Source organism: Hyla sarda, chromosome 1, assembly GCF_029499605.1.
Source record: "Hyla sarda isolate aHylSar1 chromosome 1, aHylSar1.hap1, whole genome shotgun sequence".
Lineage (NCBI taxonomy): Eukaryota > Metazoa > Chordata > Amphibia > Anura > Hylidae > Hyla > Hyla sarda.
In genome coordinates this window covers 314,426,518-314,442,909 of record NC_079189.1, presented here as the reverse complement: position 1 = coordinate 314,442,909, position 16,392 = coordinate 314,426,518, and the positions used below count along the sequence as shown (strand labels likewise).

At 41.9% G+C, this 16,392-nt stretch overlaps 1 protein-coding gene across 1 annotated transcript in view; it reads right to left on the bottom strand.

Annotated features, from left to right (window-relative positions):
- Positions 1-16,392, bottom strand: part of MELK (maternal embryonic leucine zipper kinase) — a 40,650-nt gene that overhangs the window by 9,807 nt on the left and 14,451 nt on the right. Inside the window, exons 5-14 of the mRNA XM_056518285.1 lie at positions 16,166-16,309; positions 16,011-16,079; positions 13,561-13,653; positions 13,114-13,212; positions 11,452-11,520; positions 11,122-11,220; positions 9,694-9,780; positions 6,077-6,205; positions 727-867; positions 380-599 (exon numbers count right to left, since the gene is read on the bottom strand). Coding sequence (XP_056374260.1) covers positions 380-599; positions 727-867; positions 6,077-6,205; positions 9,694-9,780; positions 11,122-11,220; positions 11,452-11,520; positions 13,114-13,212; positions 13,561-13,653; positions 16,011-16,079; positions 16,166-16,309 — 1,150 coding nt within the window. The remainder of the gene's footprint in view (positions 1-379; positions 600-726; positions 868-6,076; positions 6,206-9,693; positions 9,781-11,121; positions 11,221-11,451; positions 11,521-13,113; positions 13,213-13,560; positions 13,654-16,010; positions 16,080-16,165; positions 16,310-16,392) is intronic.

Below are 16,392 nucleotides of genomic sequence, written 5' to 3'. Positions count from 1 at the left end.
TACCCCCTCCATGACTTAGCTGCTGTATACTGCAGAGAAAGTGATTTTCTTTTTAAATTTACTTTGTCTGACCACAGTGCTCTCTGCTGACACCTGTCTAAAGCATAGGTTTGCTATGGGGATTTGCTCCTGCTCTGGACAGTTCCTGAGACAGACTGAGGTGTCAGCAGAGAATACTGGTCAGACAGAAAAGAACTGTACAACTTCCTCCGGAGCATACAGAAGCTGATAAGTACTGGAAGGGTTAAGATTTTTTAACTAGAAGCAATTTACAAATCTAACGCTCTGGCACCAGTTGATTAAAAAAATAAAAAAAAACATATACATATACATTTTTTTTTACATATTGCATGGTTGAAAATATATGCAAGAAAGCTACCTTTTCCTGGTGCCAGAATGTTGTTGTTGGGGGTTGTAAGTATACCCTTCCTCTTAGTGCTAGGAGTCCATGGCGCTGGATGTAAAAATGGACCTTCATACTTTGATTTCTTGGCGCTGGCATTTTCTTTATCATCCGCTATGCTTATATAAGCCTTTTGCTTCAATGGTGTTGAAGGTGCAGAATCCCCACTATTCAATTCAGCACGGAATTTAGTGCGCTACACAAATAAGCACGAGTCAGCTTCAGTCTAAAGATTTCAAATTCTTACCCTTTAACCAACAATTGCATTTTTTCAATAAAGCTTTATTTTGTAACATTATAAAAAAGGACAACTATTTCCATACCTCTTTTATAGTGAGCGGTTCTACCCCACTGTATGTGCAGTCTTCAAAAAACATTTCATCATCATCTGAGAAATCCATGGATCCAAAAACATACGGCAGTTCACCATTTTCCGCTTCTTCAAAATTTAACTTGTTTCGTGCCTGTTAAAAGTTGGGGGGGAAAGGTAAAAAAATTGTATAACTATGATAATCGGAGATGAACAAGTTAATGCAATAAAGGAAAAAGACCTATACTAATCTGCTGCACCGTATACCAAGAAGCTGACTACTGAACGAATTAACTTCATATACAAAAAGTCTAAGACTGGGTTCATACCTGTGCTGGAGGCTACATTGTTCCATGTCTCTGTAACTGACCCATACTAAAGAAATCCTCCCATTACCTTTATTCTGCCTGTACCATCCCTTACTAGACTCTCCCCACCCCACCAGTTTTGACTGATCTCATATCTAAGGCTCCTTTCACACTATGAAATAGTTCCGTTTAGGAACTTCTGTCACTATTTCGGGGAAAACCTGCCGTTACAAAACCCCTGACGGCCGTGACTAAATCGCATTGCAGCCTATGGGGTTTTGTAACTGCCCGTTTGCACCCGAATATGCCCGTAATTCATTACGGACATGATACAGTGACGGGACATCGTGGCAGAAAAATTACTGCATGCAACCGTACAGAAAATCGTGCCCATAGACTTCCCATTCAAAACCACATGCACCATAATATATACGGTTGTTTCAGTTTTTCAAACCACACTTTTTTTCCAGACAGAAAACGATGGCCTACCACGGTTTTTGGTCCGGGTGAAAAACCGTATACGTGTTTTAACATTGGAGTCAATGGGAACTGTACAGAACTGTTTGTGCGTACGGTTCCATCCAGTTTTCACCATGCGGTTTTTGACTTTGTACAGTTTTGTTCTTGGAATTTCAATCAAACAAGTGAAACTTTATTCATAATGGAGTGAAAAGTAAACATAGGTTTTCTTCTTAATCAAAAACCTGATACGGGAACTGTATTTCAAAAACGTGGTGTGAACCCATCCTAACAGGGAAGGGGATCTATCAAGGATGGTAGGGTGGAAGAAGCAGCTGGGGAGCACTGATGGCTCATTGTTCAGGCAGCATTAACCCCTTAAGGACCAAGCCCATTTTCACCTTAAGGACCAGAGAGTTTTTTTTTGCACATCTGACCACTGTCACTTTAAGCATTAATAACTCTGGGATGCTTTTCCTTATGAATTTGATTCAGAGGCAGTTTTTGAGCGACATATTACTTTATGTTAGTGGTAAATTTTCGCTGATACTTGAATTATTTGTTTGTGAAAAATTTCTAAATTTTTAAGAATTTTTTTTTTTATTTAGCATTTTTCTAACTTTGAAGCTTTCTGCTTGTAAGCTAAATAGACATACCAAATAAATTTTATATTGATTCACATATACAATATGTCTACTTTATGTTCGCATCATAAAGCTGACATGTTTTTACTTTTGGAAGATAGAGGGCTTCAAAGTTCAGCAGCAATTTTCCCTCAAAATTCGAAATTTTTCAGGGACCAGTTCAGTTTTTAAATGGATTTAAAGGGCCTTCATATTAGAAATACCCCATAAATGACCCCATTATAAAAACTGCACCCCTCAAAGTATTAAAAATGACATTCAGTAGGCGTGTTATCCCTTTCACAGGAATAGCAGCAAAGTGAAGGAGAGAATTCTAAATCTTTATTTTGTACACTCACATGTTCTTGTAGATCCAGTTTTTGAATTTATACAAGGGGTAAAAAGGAGAGAAATCACCCCCAAAATTTGTAACCCAATTTCTCTCGAGTAAGGAAATACCTCATATGTGGATGTAAAGTGTTCAGCAGGCGCAGTAGAGCGCTCAGAAGGTAAGGAGCGACAATGAGATTGTGGAGAGTGAGTTTTTCTGAAACTAAACCCCTCAGGGAATGTAACAAGGGGTCCAGTGACACTTAACACCCCACAGGTGTTTGACTTCTTTTTGTTATAAAGTTGGAAGTGAAAATGAAAAATTTGATTTTCACAAAAATGCTGGTGTTACCCCAAATTTTTCATTTTCACAAGGGGTAATAGAAGAAACGGGTAAAAATTTTGGGAGGCTCTCTTCTGAGTATGGAAATACCCCATATGTGGATGTAAAGTGCTCTGCTGGTGAACTACAATGCTCAGAAGAGAAGGAGCACCATTGGGATTTTGGAGAAAGAATTTGGTTGGAATGGAAGTCGAGGGCCATGTGCATTTACAAAGCCCCCCCCCCCGTGGTGCCTCAACAGTAGAGCCTCCCCACCACATGTGACCCCTCCTGGAATGTAATAAGGGGTGTAGTGAGCATTTACACTCCACTGGCTTTTAACAGATCTTTGGAACAGTGGGCTGTGCAAATGAAAGATTACATTTTAAATTTTTATGGACAACTGTTCAAAAAAAATCTGTTAGACACCTGTGGGGTGTTAATGCTCACTGCACCCCTTGTTACATTCCATGAGGGGTGTATGTTCCAAAATAGGGGTCACGTGGGGGGGGGGGGTCCACTGTTCAGCACCATGAGGGCTTTGTAAACGCACATGGCCTTCAATTTCAGACACATTGGGGGACATTTACTAATCTAGTCTATTCTGGGTATGCTTATAGACCAGCCTATGTGGTAGTCTCCTGTCTATTGTGCTCCTAATTTATCAAAGGTCTCACGGCCCTTGATAAATTCTGTGCTCAGACTTCAGGGTCTACAGCTTAAACTGCATTTAGACCTGCTCCAACATGGTCTGACATTTCAGCGTATTTTGGGCAGATGCGACTTGTCGCACAAAAGTCGCACTTGATAAATTCAGCACCAATGCATTTTTCAATGCATTTCCGTCTAAAATAGACTTGCATGCATCATGTTCTAAAAATCATCTACAGCAAAATTCGCAGAAAAGTCGCACATATTTAGACTGCGACTTTCTGTGCGACAAATTTAGACAGGAAAAAAAACAGTCTAAATCCTTTGATAAATCTCCCCCATTCTCTCTCCAAAAGCCCAATGGTGCTCCTTGTATTCTAAGCCCTGTAGTGCGCCAGCAGAGCACTTTACATCCACATATGGGGTATTTATATACTCAAAAGAAATGGTGTTAGAAATTTTGGGGGGGCTTTTCTCTTATTACCCCTTGTGAAAATGAAAAAAAAAATTTGGGATAACACCAGCATTTTAGTGAAAAAAATTAAAGTTTCTCATTTTCACATCCAACTTCACAGGTGTTTAACAAATTTTCGTTGGTGTGTTAAGGCTCATTATACCCCCCCCCCCTCCTTGTTATGTTCTGTGAGGGGTGTAGTATCCAAAATGGGGTCACGTGTTTTTTTTTTGCGCGTTTATGTCAGAACTGCTTTAACGATCAGCCACCCCTGTGCAAATCACCTCAAATGTACATGGTGCGCTCTCACTCTTAAGCCTTCCCCCCCCCCTCCTTTACCTCTTGTGAAAATGAAAAGTATGGGGCAACACCAGCATGTTAGTGTAAAGTATTTTTTATTTTATTTTTTTTAAACGAAAACATGCAGACCCCCAACTTTACCTTTTCATGAGGGGTAAAAGGAGAATAAGCCCCACAAAATTTGTTAGGTAATTTCTCCCGAGTACAGAAATATCCCATATGTGGCCCTAAACCTGTTGCCTTGAAATACGACAGGGCTCCGAAGTGCAAGAGCGTCACGTGCATTTGAGGCCTAAATAAGGGATTTGCATAGGGACAGACCCGGATGCAAGAATTAGACTTGTCTCAGATTTCAAAATTACCCTATGGCAGTGTTTCCCAAAGAGGGTGCCTCCAGCTGTTGCAAAACTCCCAGTATACCTGGATAGTCAATGGCTGTCCAGCAATACTGAGAGTTGTTTTGCAACAGCTGGATGCTCCGTTTTGGAAACCGTGTCGTACGAGACATTTGGGGGGGGGGGGGGGTTTGGAAGATGTGTAGGGGTATGTGTAGTGTTTTACCCTTTACTTTGTGTAGGTGTAGTGTTTTTTTTTTTTAAGGGTACATTCACAAGGGTGGGGGTTTACATAGAGTTTCCCGCTGGGAGTTTGAGCTGCAGTGGAAAATTTTCTACATCTCAAACTTGCAGCGATGAACTCGCTGTAAACCGTTGCCTATGTGAATGTACCCTGTACATTCACATGTGGGGGGCATACCTCCAGCTGTTGCATAACTACAACCCCCGGCATGCAAGGACAGCCAAAGGGAATGCTGGGAGTTGCAAAACTACAACAGCTGGAGGCACACTGGTTGTGTAACACAGAGCTAGGTAACAAACCGTTTTGCAGCTAGTGTGCTTTCAGCTATTGCAAAAACTACAACTCTCAGCATGTACTGACAGCTATAGGGCATGCTGGGACTTTTAGTTACGCAACAGCTGGAGGCATACTACTAACACTCCCAGCATGCCCTTTGGCTGTCCGTGCATGCTGGGGGTTGTACTTATGCAACAGCTGGAGGCACCCGTTGCAAAACACAGAGTTTGTTATTTAACTTAATGTGCCTCCAGCTGTTGCAAAACTATAACTCCCAGCATGCCCAGACAGCCGAAGGACATGTTGGGAGTTGTAGTTATGCAACAACTGGAAGAGAACAGTTTGGAGACCACTGTTTTGTAGTGTCCAAACTATAGCCCTCCAGATGTTGCAGAACTTCAACTCCAAGCATGCCGATACTGTCCATGCATGCTGGGAGTTGTAGTCCTGAAACATCTGAAGGGCCAGATGTTACAGAACTACAACTCCCAGCATGCCTGGACTGTCTGGGCATGCTGAAAGTTGTAGTTTAGCAACATCTGTAAGGGCTACAGATAGGACACCACTGCACAGTGGTGTCCAAACGGTGGCCCTCCAGATAATGCAAAACTACAACTCGCAACATGCCCAGACAGCCTACGGCTGTCTGGGCATTGTAGTTTGGCAACTCCTAGAAAGCAGCAGTGAAGATCACTTACCACTGATCTTCACTACTGCCTCCACCGCCGGTCCCTTGGCCTCCTGCATCCTCCACCATCCTCACCACCACCCCCCCCCCCCCCCTCCCGCCCGGACATCCAGGGGCGGGCAGAGCAGGGATTTAAGCTTTAACAATTTTGACCCCACAACATGGGGATATGGAGCCACATCATTTTCTTATAATAGCTGCACCAGTGAAAATGTATTGCATGGGAGGAGCATTCAGGTTATATAAAGTAGATATAGAAGAGGGTTAAAATTTTAACCCTCAAAAAGGAAACTCTTTATCTCCTGTACAAGCTAAAAAGAAGGGCAGTGTGAGGTGGTGTAGTGCACACATTTTGTTAAATCTGTTTACCTACCCTAAGCTCCTTAAAGCTTGAAACGGAGGGCTCAAGAGCAGCTGAAGAGCGTACTAATCGAACAGGCTTTCCGCGACTCTTCTTGGTTTGAAGCAGTAGATAGGTGGCAGTAGTCTGATCATAATTCCACTAGAATTTAAAGGTTTACAAATTAAAAAAATGTTTTACAGGGAATCCATTGGCTGTATTCACTGCAGACTGTTTCATAGAAGTTTGGGCATTAAAGCAAACTAAACCTTTCCAGACGATTGCGATTGCCAACTTATTGTGGTGGCCCAGTAAGGGAGATGTTACCCCGTGCTCCTGCTGTCCTGTCAGGCAGCCTCCTTCAGTGTCCCCAAGGGCCCCTGCACTTGTTTCCCCATTGTAAATATGTTTTACCATGTAAAGTGTTCTAAAATGTAATGTTATACCATTCGATATGTCATGTGATTGTTACCCAGGGAGGTACCAGTGACCAGGTGATCCCAAGAGTGACCTATGGAGGACCTCAAAGTCAAGTCCTGCAGCCACCATCAAGTCAAGTAAGCTAAAGTCCCTGTCATCTGTCAAGTCAGCATGGTCTGCATTCAATTGTCCAGTCCTACTACAAGTCCCAGCAAGCCCTTAAGGTCTCTGCATCACTGGTCACCTCCTTGGGCCCTGGCTGAACTGTAAGGACTTTACCAACTGTCTACCCTCAGTAAAGCTACCGTTGCCCATAACCTGGCGTCAGAGTCTGTATTGCCCCCGTGCCTAGCCCAGGATCCAGAGGTATACCTTTGGGTGGTTTTCGGCTAAACCACGCCCTGGCGTCATGAATACAAGGGGTTAATGCTATCGGCCCCTAGGGTAACAACATCTGCCCTGCACCTCACACCCTGCTACCACATTATAAAAATAGTTTTTTTCTCAGGAAAGCGTCAAGGAGGCTAGGCCAAGCTGCTCAAGTGCCACAGCCTGGCATACATCCTTGCTCACGCTCCTCTTCAACGACCAAGCCTTAAAGCCCTATCAGAAAAGGGCTTGTGCACAGAACTTGTTGGGGGTCATATGGTTATCTAGTGTGAGCAGAGTCACCATGCTGAACTGGGCTCCACATCTCTGGGAGTTATGCTGTTACAAAGTGAGAACATTCTTCGCTATTTGGGAGAATACTTATCACCGTTTTACATGCCTTAAAGAATTCAGACTGCCATAAAAATCCTGAAGAGCACATAGTGGGATTTTCTTTTTTGTTGATTCCACAATGTCTTCCTCTGGAAAAACTTATGCCACTATCAGGGCATGTCCCTACACCATTTATTACAACAGTTTCAGGGGTGTGGAAATTTTATAAAAAAACTACTTGTCCACGGGACTAAAATGGAGCAAAATCTACTTGTCCCTCATGACGTTCCACTTGTCCGGCCAATTTTCGCTTTTACACTCTTTTTTTTCCTCCTTGCCCTATAATAGCCATAACTACCTACCATAAGGATACCTTTTCATTTTTCAATAACATTCTCCGAACCAAAAATATATATACATATATTAAGGGAAGTGAAATTGAAATAGTAAAAGATAATTTTGCAGATTTGGTGTTTTTCTTTTCTGCACCATTTACCTTGTGGTCAGATAACATGTTCGTTTTATACTTTAGGCGCCTGATTACAGCGATACCAGATTTGTATCGTTTACGTCATGTTTTACTAATTCTGGACTTTCAAATTGTTTTTAATTGCCATTTTTTTAACCCCTGCAGCTTTATTTTTTTTCCGCATACCAGGCTGTATGAGGGCTCATTTTGTGCGCCATAATCAGTTTTTTGTATCGGTACCATTTTGGTATTGATCTGACTTTTTAATCGCTTTTTAACTTTTTTTTCTGGGATATTATAAAAATTGCAATTCTGTGGTTTGGTATTTTTTTTTACATTTACCGTAGGGGATACATAATGTTATATTTTCATAGGTTGTACAATTACGCACGAAGTGATACCAAATATGTTTATTTTTATTATGTTTACGTGTTTTTATATAGGGAAAGGGGGTGATTTGAACTTTTAACATGGAAGGGGTTAATGCAGCGGTCTTCAAACTGTGGCCCTCCAGATGTTGCAAAACTACAACTCCCAGCACGCCCGGACAGCCAACGGCTGGGAATTGTAGTTTTGTAACATCTGGAGGGGCACAGTTTGAAGACCACTAGGTTAATGTGTGTTTTTCAAACTTTTATTAAAACTTTTATTTTATTTATTTTTATTTTTTTACACTTTATTAGACTTATGAGGAATCATTAGATTCCTCAGACAGATGAATAGAGTTCTATTGAACTCTATTAATCTGTGTGCTCTGTGATCCATTGATAGAGCCTGGTCCAGCCAGGCTCTATCAATGACAGAGCCGGGACACGAGTAAGCAGAGGTAAGTCCTCTGGCTACCTCCATAGTGGATCGCCCCCCTGCGATCGCGCTGCAGGGGGGGGGGGGGGCGATCCACCCCACTAGCCCACCAGGGGCAATTCACATGTCCCTTTAGACGCCGCTGTCAGCTTTGACAGCGGCGATCTAAAGGGTTAATAGCCAGCCGCGGCGATCGCCACATGCTGGCTATTAGCGGCGGCCCCCGGCTACTGAGAACAGCCGGGGGCTGCAGAGTATGGAGCGGGCAGGAATCCCGAGCCCGCGCCATACATACTGCAGAGCGCCGCATGCATCTCCCCGTGCAGACGCGCCTCCTCCCCTCAGCTCTCTGAAGCTACAGCTGGGGGGGGGAGTGAAGGCAGAGGACGCAGGTCTGCACGGGGAGCAAGAAGCCACGTCCCCTCATCTCCCCCCGCACGTCTGCAGAGCAGGGGAGAGAAGACAAATACACAGCTTCTCATCTCCCCTGCTCTGCTTCGGAGGACACAGGCTGCAGAGTATGGAGAGGGCAGGAGTCGGGAGCCCGCTCCATACAGACTGCAGATCGCCGTCGCACTTGTCAGGTCCGGCCCTGCTTGCCCGAAGCCGGGCTAAGGGCCGGACAAATTCACCTGCCCGGCGCCCAAAACTGCTAGTCCCGGGCGGCGGGCGATAGAAATTCCACATCCCTGAGCTTATTAGTGGAAAATTCTGGCAACCAGAAATACATCATAAAAAAGATGACTAAACAAAGATTGCTTTGTATCACAGGTATGATATGTGTATTTGCCATAAAGTAAGAACCTTTTTGTGTGTGGAGATTCCATGTGATTTGCCAGGAGCTGTACTGTTCTGTTGTAACAGAAATTACATAAACAATTGTCTGTAGTAAAAACAGCAGGATACATCTGTACCAGAGAGTAATCTAATGGAAACAAGTAGAGATGAGCGAACTTACAGTAAATTCGATTGGTCACGAACTTCTCGGCTCGGCAGTTGATGACTTTTCCTGCATAAATTAGTTCAGCTTTCCGGTGCTCCTGTGGGCTGGAAAAGGTGGATACAGTCCTAGGATAATCTTTCCTAGGACTGTATCCACCTTTTCCAGCCCACTGGAGCACCTGAAAGCTGAACTAATTTATGCAGGAAAAGTCATCAACTGCCGAGCCGAGAAGTTCGTGACCAATCGAATTTACTGTAAATCTCTAGAAACAAGATAACACACAAGTTCCTGAGAGGCTGAAAAAGGCAATACCTCAGAGATCAGACCAGACATGCTCCCTTTACTGCGCTTGTAATATACAGATAGCTCCGTAATGCAGTCTTCATCCATGTAGCCAAGCTAGAGCAAGAACAAATTGAAAACAGACATTGCTTCAATACCTCAGCATCCAAAGTGCACCCAATTAGTTTTTTTTGCCTTATTATAATTTCTTTATATCTATATGGGGTGGGGAGGTGGGCGACAAAACACTTACCTGGCCCAGTGCCCCAATTTCTGTCTTCTTCCTGCTTTCATGACAAAGACCTGCAGCTCAGCAAATCCCTTGCTTTGGGGGAGGGTAGAATCTGAGATAAGTAGGTATGGCTTCTATTTTTAATTTTCTGCAGCGGCATATACATTTTTGCAAAAGGTTGGAATGCTCCTTATGGGTAGGGTCACACAAGCCATATTTTGCTGCATATATTTTCTGAAACTAATTTTGCTACCCATTGGAGTTGGAAAATACGCAGCAGCAAATACGGACAGTGCGACACCCCTACCCATATAATCCCTATACCTCTCTATATTAAAAAAAATAAATAAATAAATAAAATAAAAAAATAAAAATTATAATTTAAAATATTCTACCACTTGTGAGGAGGGTTATTTTAAGGGTGCTACCGGTATATCTCCCATCATTTCTAAAATATGGTTATTAAATAAGCTATATGTCCCCAAAATACTATTACTATGTTAAAGTAGACCTGTAAGTAGGTTTCTAGGGTATAAAGGGTATGGCTTTATAGGGCTTTTGACCCAGAGAGTCTATAAATGCCTCTATAAAGATATGCACATTAGACTTTGGAGCCCACTAGGCATCCCCCCCCCCCCCCCCCCCCATCTACTAGATTACAGGGGTATGAACAGATTACAGTACAGCCTAGAGGCTGGGAATTGGAGGCGACCAGCATATCTGGTGAAGGGAACCGAACTTTGCTGGTTTCTAGCTGCTGACTGATATTTTAAAGCTGACCAGTCATTCTTAATAAAATATATTATATTATAGATTAGACCATTTGAATGACATTTCAAATATACGTTATAACATTTTTTTTTTTTTTAACTTTATGTGTTGACTTAACCCCTAAACCGGGGCCGCCATGCCCCCTCCCATAGACTTGCATTGCATAGGGGTCGCTTCCGTGACCAAGCCCCCGGTGCCGGCTCTATGCATTCAGAACATTGTTCAGAAGCGGAATATCCCTTTAATCTCCCTTTTGGAGCTGCTTTCAGACCTGAGAGTTGAGGGGGTATATGCAGACATTTCAATGTAGTTTCGGGGCGGGCGGGGGGGGGGGGGGGGGGTTTGGTGGTAGGAGACTTAAGAGTCATAAAAACACATTTATGCCAAAATCTTGGCAAGTTTTGTTCAACAAAGCAAATCTCACTGGAAAGCTTCCATATTGTGCCAACACTCACAGGGAATTTACTATACCATTCCACAGGGCAGTGGTAACCTTGCATGAGCCATGGATGTTTCAAAAGATGCTTCACTGAAATCCTTCTCTTGGGATCCACCTAGAGTATAACAAAATACATTTTTGGTTAAAAGTACAAACTACAAATTTTACCAAGTTTTTTTCAGATTAAATAAAGCTTTTACATTTTTGTATATAATGAAATTACAAATCATAAAAAAAAAAAAAAAAAAAAAAAAAAAAAAAAAATTTAAATTCTAACAAAGTTCCCTCGGAACTACATTGACTTCCAAACATCATATGTTCCTGTGTCAAGTCACCAGACACTTACCTGAAGCATTTGACTAAGCAGAAGCACACTCCCAGGTGAAAGCCATTTGGGGATGTCATATTTACCCCTCTACAAAAGAAAGAAAAGCAGACCTTTAGAGAACAGGGAACAGAGAACAGTAGTAGTGGAAAAAATACACTGCTCAAAAAAAAAAAAAAAAATAGTAAAGGGAAAATTAAGATAACACATCCTAGATCTGAGTGAATGAACTAATCGTATGAAATACTTTCATCTTTACACAGTTGAATGTGCTGACAACAAAATCACACAAAAATCATCAATGGAAATAAAATGAATTAACCCATGGAGGTCTGGATATGGAGTCAGTCAAAAATCAAAGTGGAAAACCACACTACAGGCTGATCCAACTTTGATATAATGTCCTTAAAACAAGTCAAAATGAGGCTCAGTAGTGTGTGTGGCCTCCACGTGCCTGTATGAACTCCCTACAACACCTGGGCATGCTCCTGATGAGGTGGCAGATGGTCTCCTGAGGGATGTCCTCCCAGACCTGGACTAAAGCATCCCCCAACTCCTGGACAGTCTGTGGTGCAATGTGGCATTGGTGGATGGAGCGAGACATGATGTCCCAGATGTGCTCAATCGGATTCAGTACTGGGGAACGGACAGGCCAGTCCATAGCATCAATGCCTTCCTCTTGCAGGAACTGCTGACACTCCAGCCACATGAGGTTTAGCATGGTCTTGCATTAGGAGGAACCCAGGGCCAACTGCACCAGCATATGGTCTCACAAGGGGTCTGATGATCTCATCTCCGTACCTAATGGCAGTCAGGCTACCTCTGGCAAGCATATGGAGGGTGGTGCGGCCCCCCAAAGAAATGCCACCCCACACCATTACTGACCCACCGCCAAACCGGTCATGCTGGGGGATGTTGCAGGCAGCAGAACGTTCTCCACAGCGTCTTCAGACTGTCACATCACATGTGCTCAGTGTGAACCTGCTTTCATCTGTGAAAAGCACAGGGCGCTAGTGGCAAATTTTCCAATCTTTGTGTTCTCTGGCAAATGCCAAATGCCCTGCAGGGTTTTGGGCTGTAAGCGTAACCCCACCTGTGGACATGGGGCCCTCACACCACCCTGATTGTTTCTGACCGTTTAGTGGACCCATGCACATTTGTGGCCTGCTGGAGGTCATTTTGCAGGGCTCTGGCAGTGCTCCTCCTTGCACAAAGGCAGAGGTAGCGGTCCTGCTGCTGGGTTGTTGCTCTCCTACGGCCTCCTCCACATCTCCTGATGTATTGGCCTGTCTCTTGGTAGTGCCTCCATGCTCTGGACACTATGCTGACAGACACAGCAAACCTTGCCACAGCTCGCATTGATGTGCCATCCTGGATGAGCTTCACTACCTGAGCCACTTGCGTGGGTTGTAGACTCAGTCTCATGCTACCACTAGAGTGAAAGCACCGCCAGCATTCAAAAGTGATCAAAACATCAGCCAGGAAGCTAATTATTGGTGGTTTCTTGCTAATTGCCTATAATTTCCACCTGTTGTCTGTTCCATTTGCACAACAGCATATTATGGAATTGATTGTCAGTGTTGCTTCCTGAGTGGACAGTGTGATTGACTTGGAGTTACATTGTGTTGTTTAAGTGTTCCCTTTATTTTTTTTGAACAGTGTACTTCTAAGACACCAACTTACCATAATCTTTTTATACAAGACCATGACATTGTCATCATCAAATGGAAGATAGCCACACATTAGAGCGTACATCAGCACTCCCATGCTCCATATGTCTGCCTGTAAGTAGACAATGTTATTCTTACATGCTGCATTATTGGTTTAAAGAGGATTAAAATTTTAAAAAGTGCAGACATTCCTTGCTTTGTGTCAAAGTGAGCAAAAATAATCCCAGAGCAACAAGAGAATGGGCTAAGCGCATGTTTCTCCCTGCTTGTCCTACTGATCTGTTAGTGTCTTCATGACATAGCAATAATCCTTGACAAAAAAATAAATAAAAGGGGGGGGGGGGTTTCGACTGGACACCACTGCAGCCAGTTTGCCCTAACCAGAGACAGCAGAACAGGGGGACCAGAAAAAACCAACCGAGATCTGAGGGGGGACTGGGTCTAGGTAAGCATGATTCACCTCAGAGCCAATATAAGCTTTCCCCTGTATAAGTTCAGGAGCTGCATATGCTGGGCTTCCACAACAGGTCATTAAGTGATAATCCATTCCTCCCTATAGAGAAAAGCAAGAGAAGAGAAGTGTTACTTACACATTTCGGTGGAAGTTTATCAAGATAGGGTCCCAAAAAAATAAAAATAATTTTTTTTTGCCCATAACCCCCAACCACAGACCAGCTTTCATATCTCTCTAGTCCTCTGATCAAATGAAATCTGAACAGTGATTGGTTGCTATGCGCAACAATGATAAATACCCCCCCCCCCCCTTAGCACATCAGCGGAGCGCCTATATTTCAGCTATGTTTTTTTGTTTTTTTTAAATATAAACAAACAAAACAAAAAACAGTAAAAGGTGTTTTGCAGTGCAAGCACAAACACGCGATTAAAACTTTAAATGACCAAAAGCAAAAGGCCATGACAAAGATGCACTACACTGGGGGATAAAGGCACAGTATGCTCAGGATGAGTGAGCGGCAATTGAATGTGGAGGGCACATCACAACCAGCGAGCTGACCCCACAAAAGGGTGATCAGAAGTTATACAGTCAGCAGAATGCATAATATAAACCCATTTCATTCACAGGCTGCCATTATAAAATGCACTTATGCTTACAATACCGTTGTTATAATAGTTACTATGTTGCAAGCTTGACATTCTAGTGGACATTAAAGTGCCTTTCTTTATAGGAAACTGTTGGATGCACCACATAATTTACTACATGACTTTATCCTGAACAAGTTCTCTTTACAGGAATTTCTTTCAGGACTTTATAGGGAATTAGTTCATTTATTGTTTTTTTTAACGACCATCGGTACCATTTTCTACAGGAAAAATTAATAATAATAATAAATAATAATAATAATAATAATAATAATAATAATAATAATAATAATAATAATAATAATAATAATAAATAATAATAATAATAATACATAAATAATAATTAAATAATAAATATTAATAAATATTAATAAATAATAATAATAATAATATCTATCCCATCTAGCCATCCCATCCATGAAGGTGGGAGAGGTGTAAGCCCCCTCGCTGGTGAGGATCGCGGTCCGGCGCTTGCAGGGTGGCAATCTGATATAGATTCACAGCAGATAGCCAAGGTAAAACCAAACTGGTTTATTGTTTAAAATGGTGTAGACAACGAGTTTTGCAAGGCACCCCTTGCTGCGAAACATGTTGTCTCTACGCCATTTTAAACAATAAAACAGTTTGGTTTTACCTTGGCTATCTGCTGTGAATCTATATCAGATTGCCACCCTGCAAGCGCCGGACCGCGATCCTCACCAGCGAGGGGGCTTACACCTCTCACACCTTCCTATTGCCAGACCGCCAGGCTGCCGCAGGGTCTCCCTTTGAGGAACTCTCACCCTTACATGCGCATCGCAGTGATGTGCCTGCAGCACAACACAGCAAGGTGAGTGTATCACCTTACCATCCACTTGATATCACTGTGAGTGTGTGAGAAAATATATTATATTATATATTATATATTATATATATTTTTTTTTTTTTTTTTTTTTTTTTTTTTTTTTTTTTTTTTTTACATACACACACACATATAAACATACACACACTTTTTTTTAAATTCCTTTAGAAAATAGTGCCTACCTATGGTCATTAAAAACAATTAAAGAACTGATAGATAGATATTAAGAGAGTATTCATTTGATGGCAGCCACAACGGCCCTGGGGTATGCCTCACATCCTTATATGATACACTGTTTTTACACATTGTCCTATGTTTAGTGACCTCACCTTATTATTCTGCTAATTGTAATAAATTCTAAACTATTCTATATCAGCATCCACTGATCTTACAATGTTCCAGAGATCTTTAGCACCAGTACCCTTACTTCTCTTTTTGGTTGTATATCTTCCTATGTAAAGAGCTACAGACAATGGATGGGTTACATGACTGAGCTATTTAATAGTTTCTATGAAAAAGTGCTGATCTACTTGTTTGGCAGTACCATTACACACGGGTATGGCTGCCATTTGGCTGAACTTCCAGCACGATAGGTTTTTAATATGCTGAAGCATTACTTGGTCTGACAAAGACTCTACACAGAATATACACCACACTAAGATAAAATGTACGAATTCTGAAGCTTTCATTCTATACAATTATGCACTGAAAACTGTTTTGCCAAGTAATACTGTACTTTTACCTAACGGTCCAGCATATAAGATATGATAGAATAGGTTCAGAGAATTGAGCTGCAATTCTCATGCTTTGCAGTAGAGGGAGCAAGTGTTTGCAAAATGTGGTTGTAATATCAAAAGCATATTCAAAAAAGGGTGAACAAAAATGAATAGGTTTGTTAAAATCTTAAAAACATTGGTCAAAGATTATCAAAAATGTAAAATTTCCTATTAGCAAAAAAAGCTGTTTTATACCTTTGGCTTTGCACAGAGCCCAAAGTCTATTAGTTTCAAGTTATGATCCTCATCAATAAGAAGATTTTCCTAAAGAAAAGAAAGCAAAAGTATAATAAAAACATACTGCATGTATAGTGGAAATAAAGCAATAAATAACTGTCTGAAAAACCTACTGGTTTTAGATCTCTGTGTGCATATCCTTCGCTGTGAATATATGCAACAGCAGATACAATCTGCCGAAAAAACACCCTGGCTTCTTCTTCGGTTAGGCGGTCTTTAGCAATAATGTAATCAAATAGTTCCCCACCTGGACAGTACTGCAAGAGAAGAGAACAAGACGATCCTTTGTATTAAACACACATTTGTAGACAGTTTTTACCCTTGCTTTAGTTATCCCACA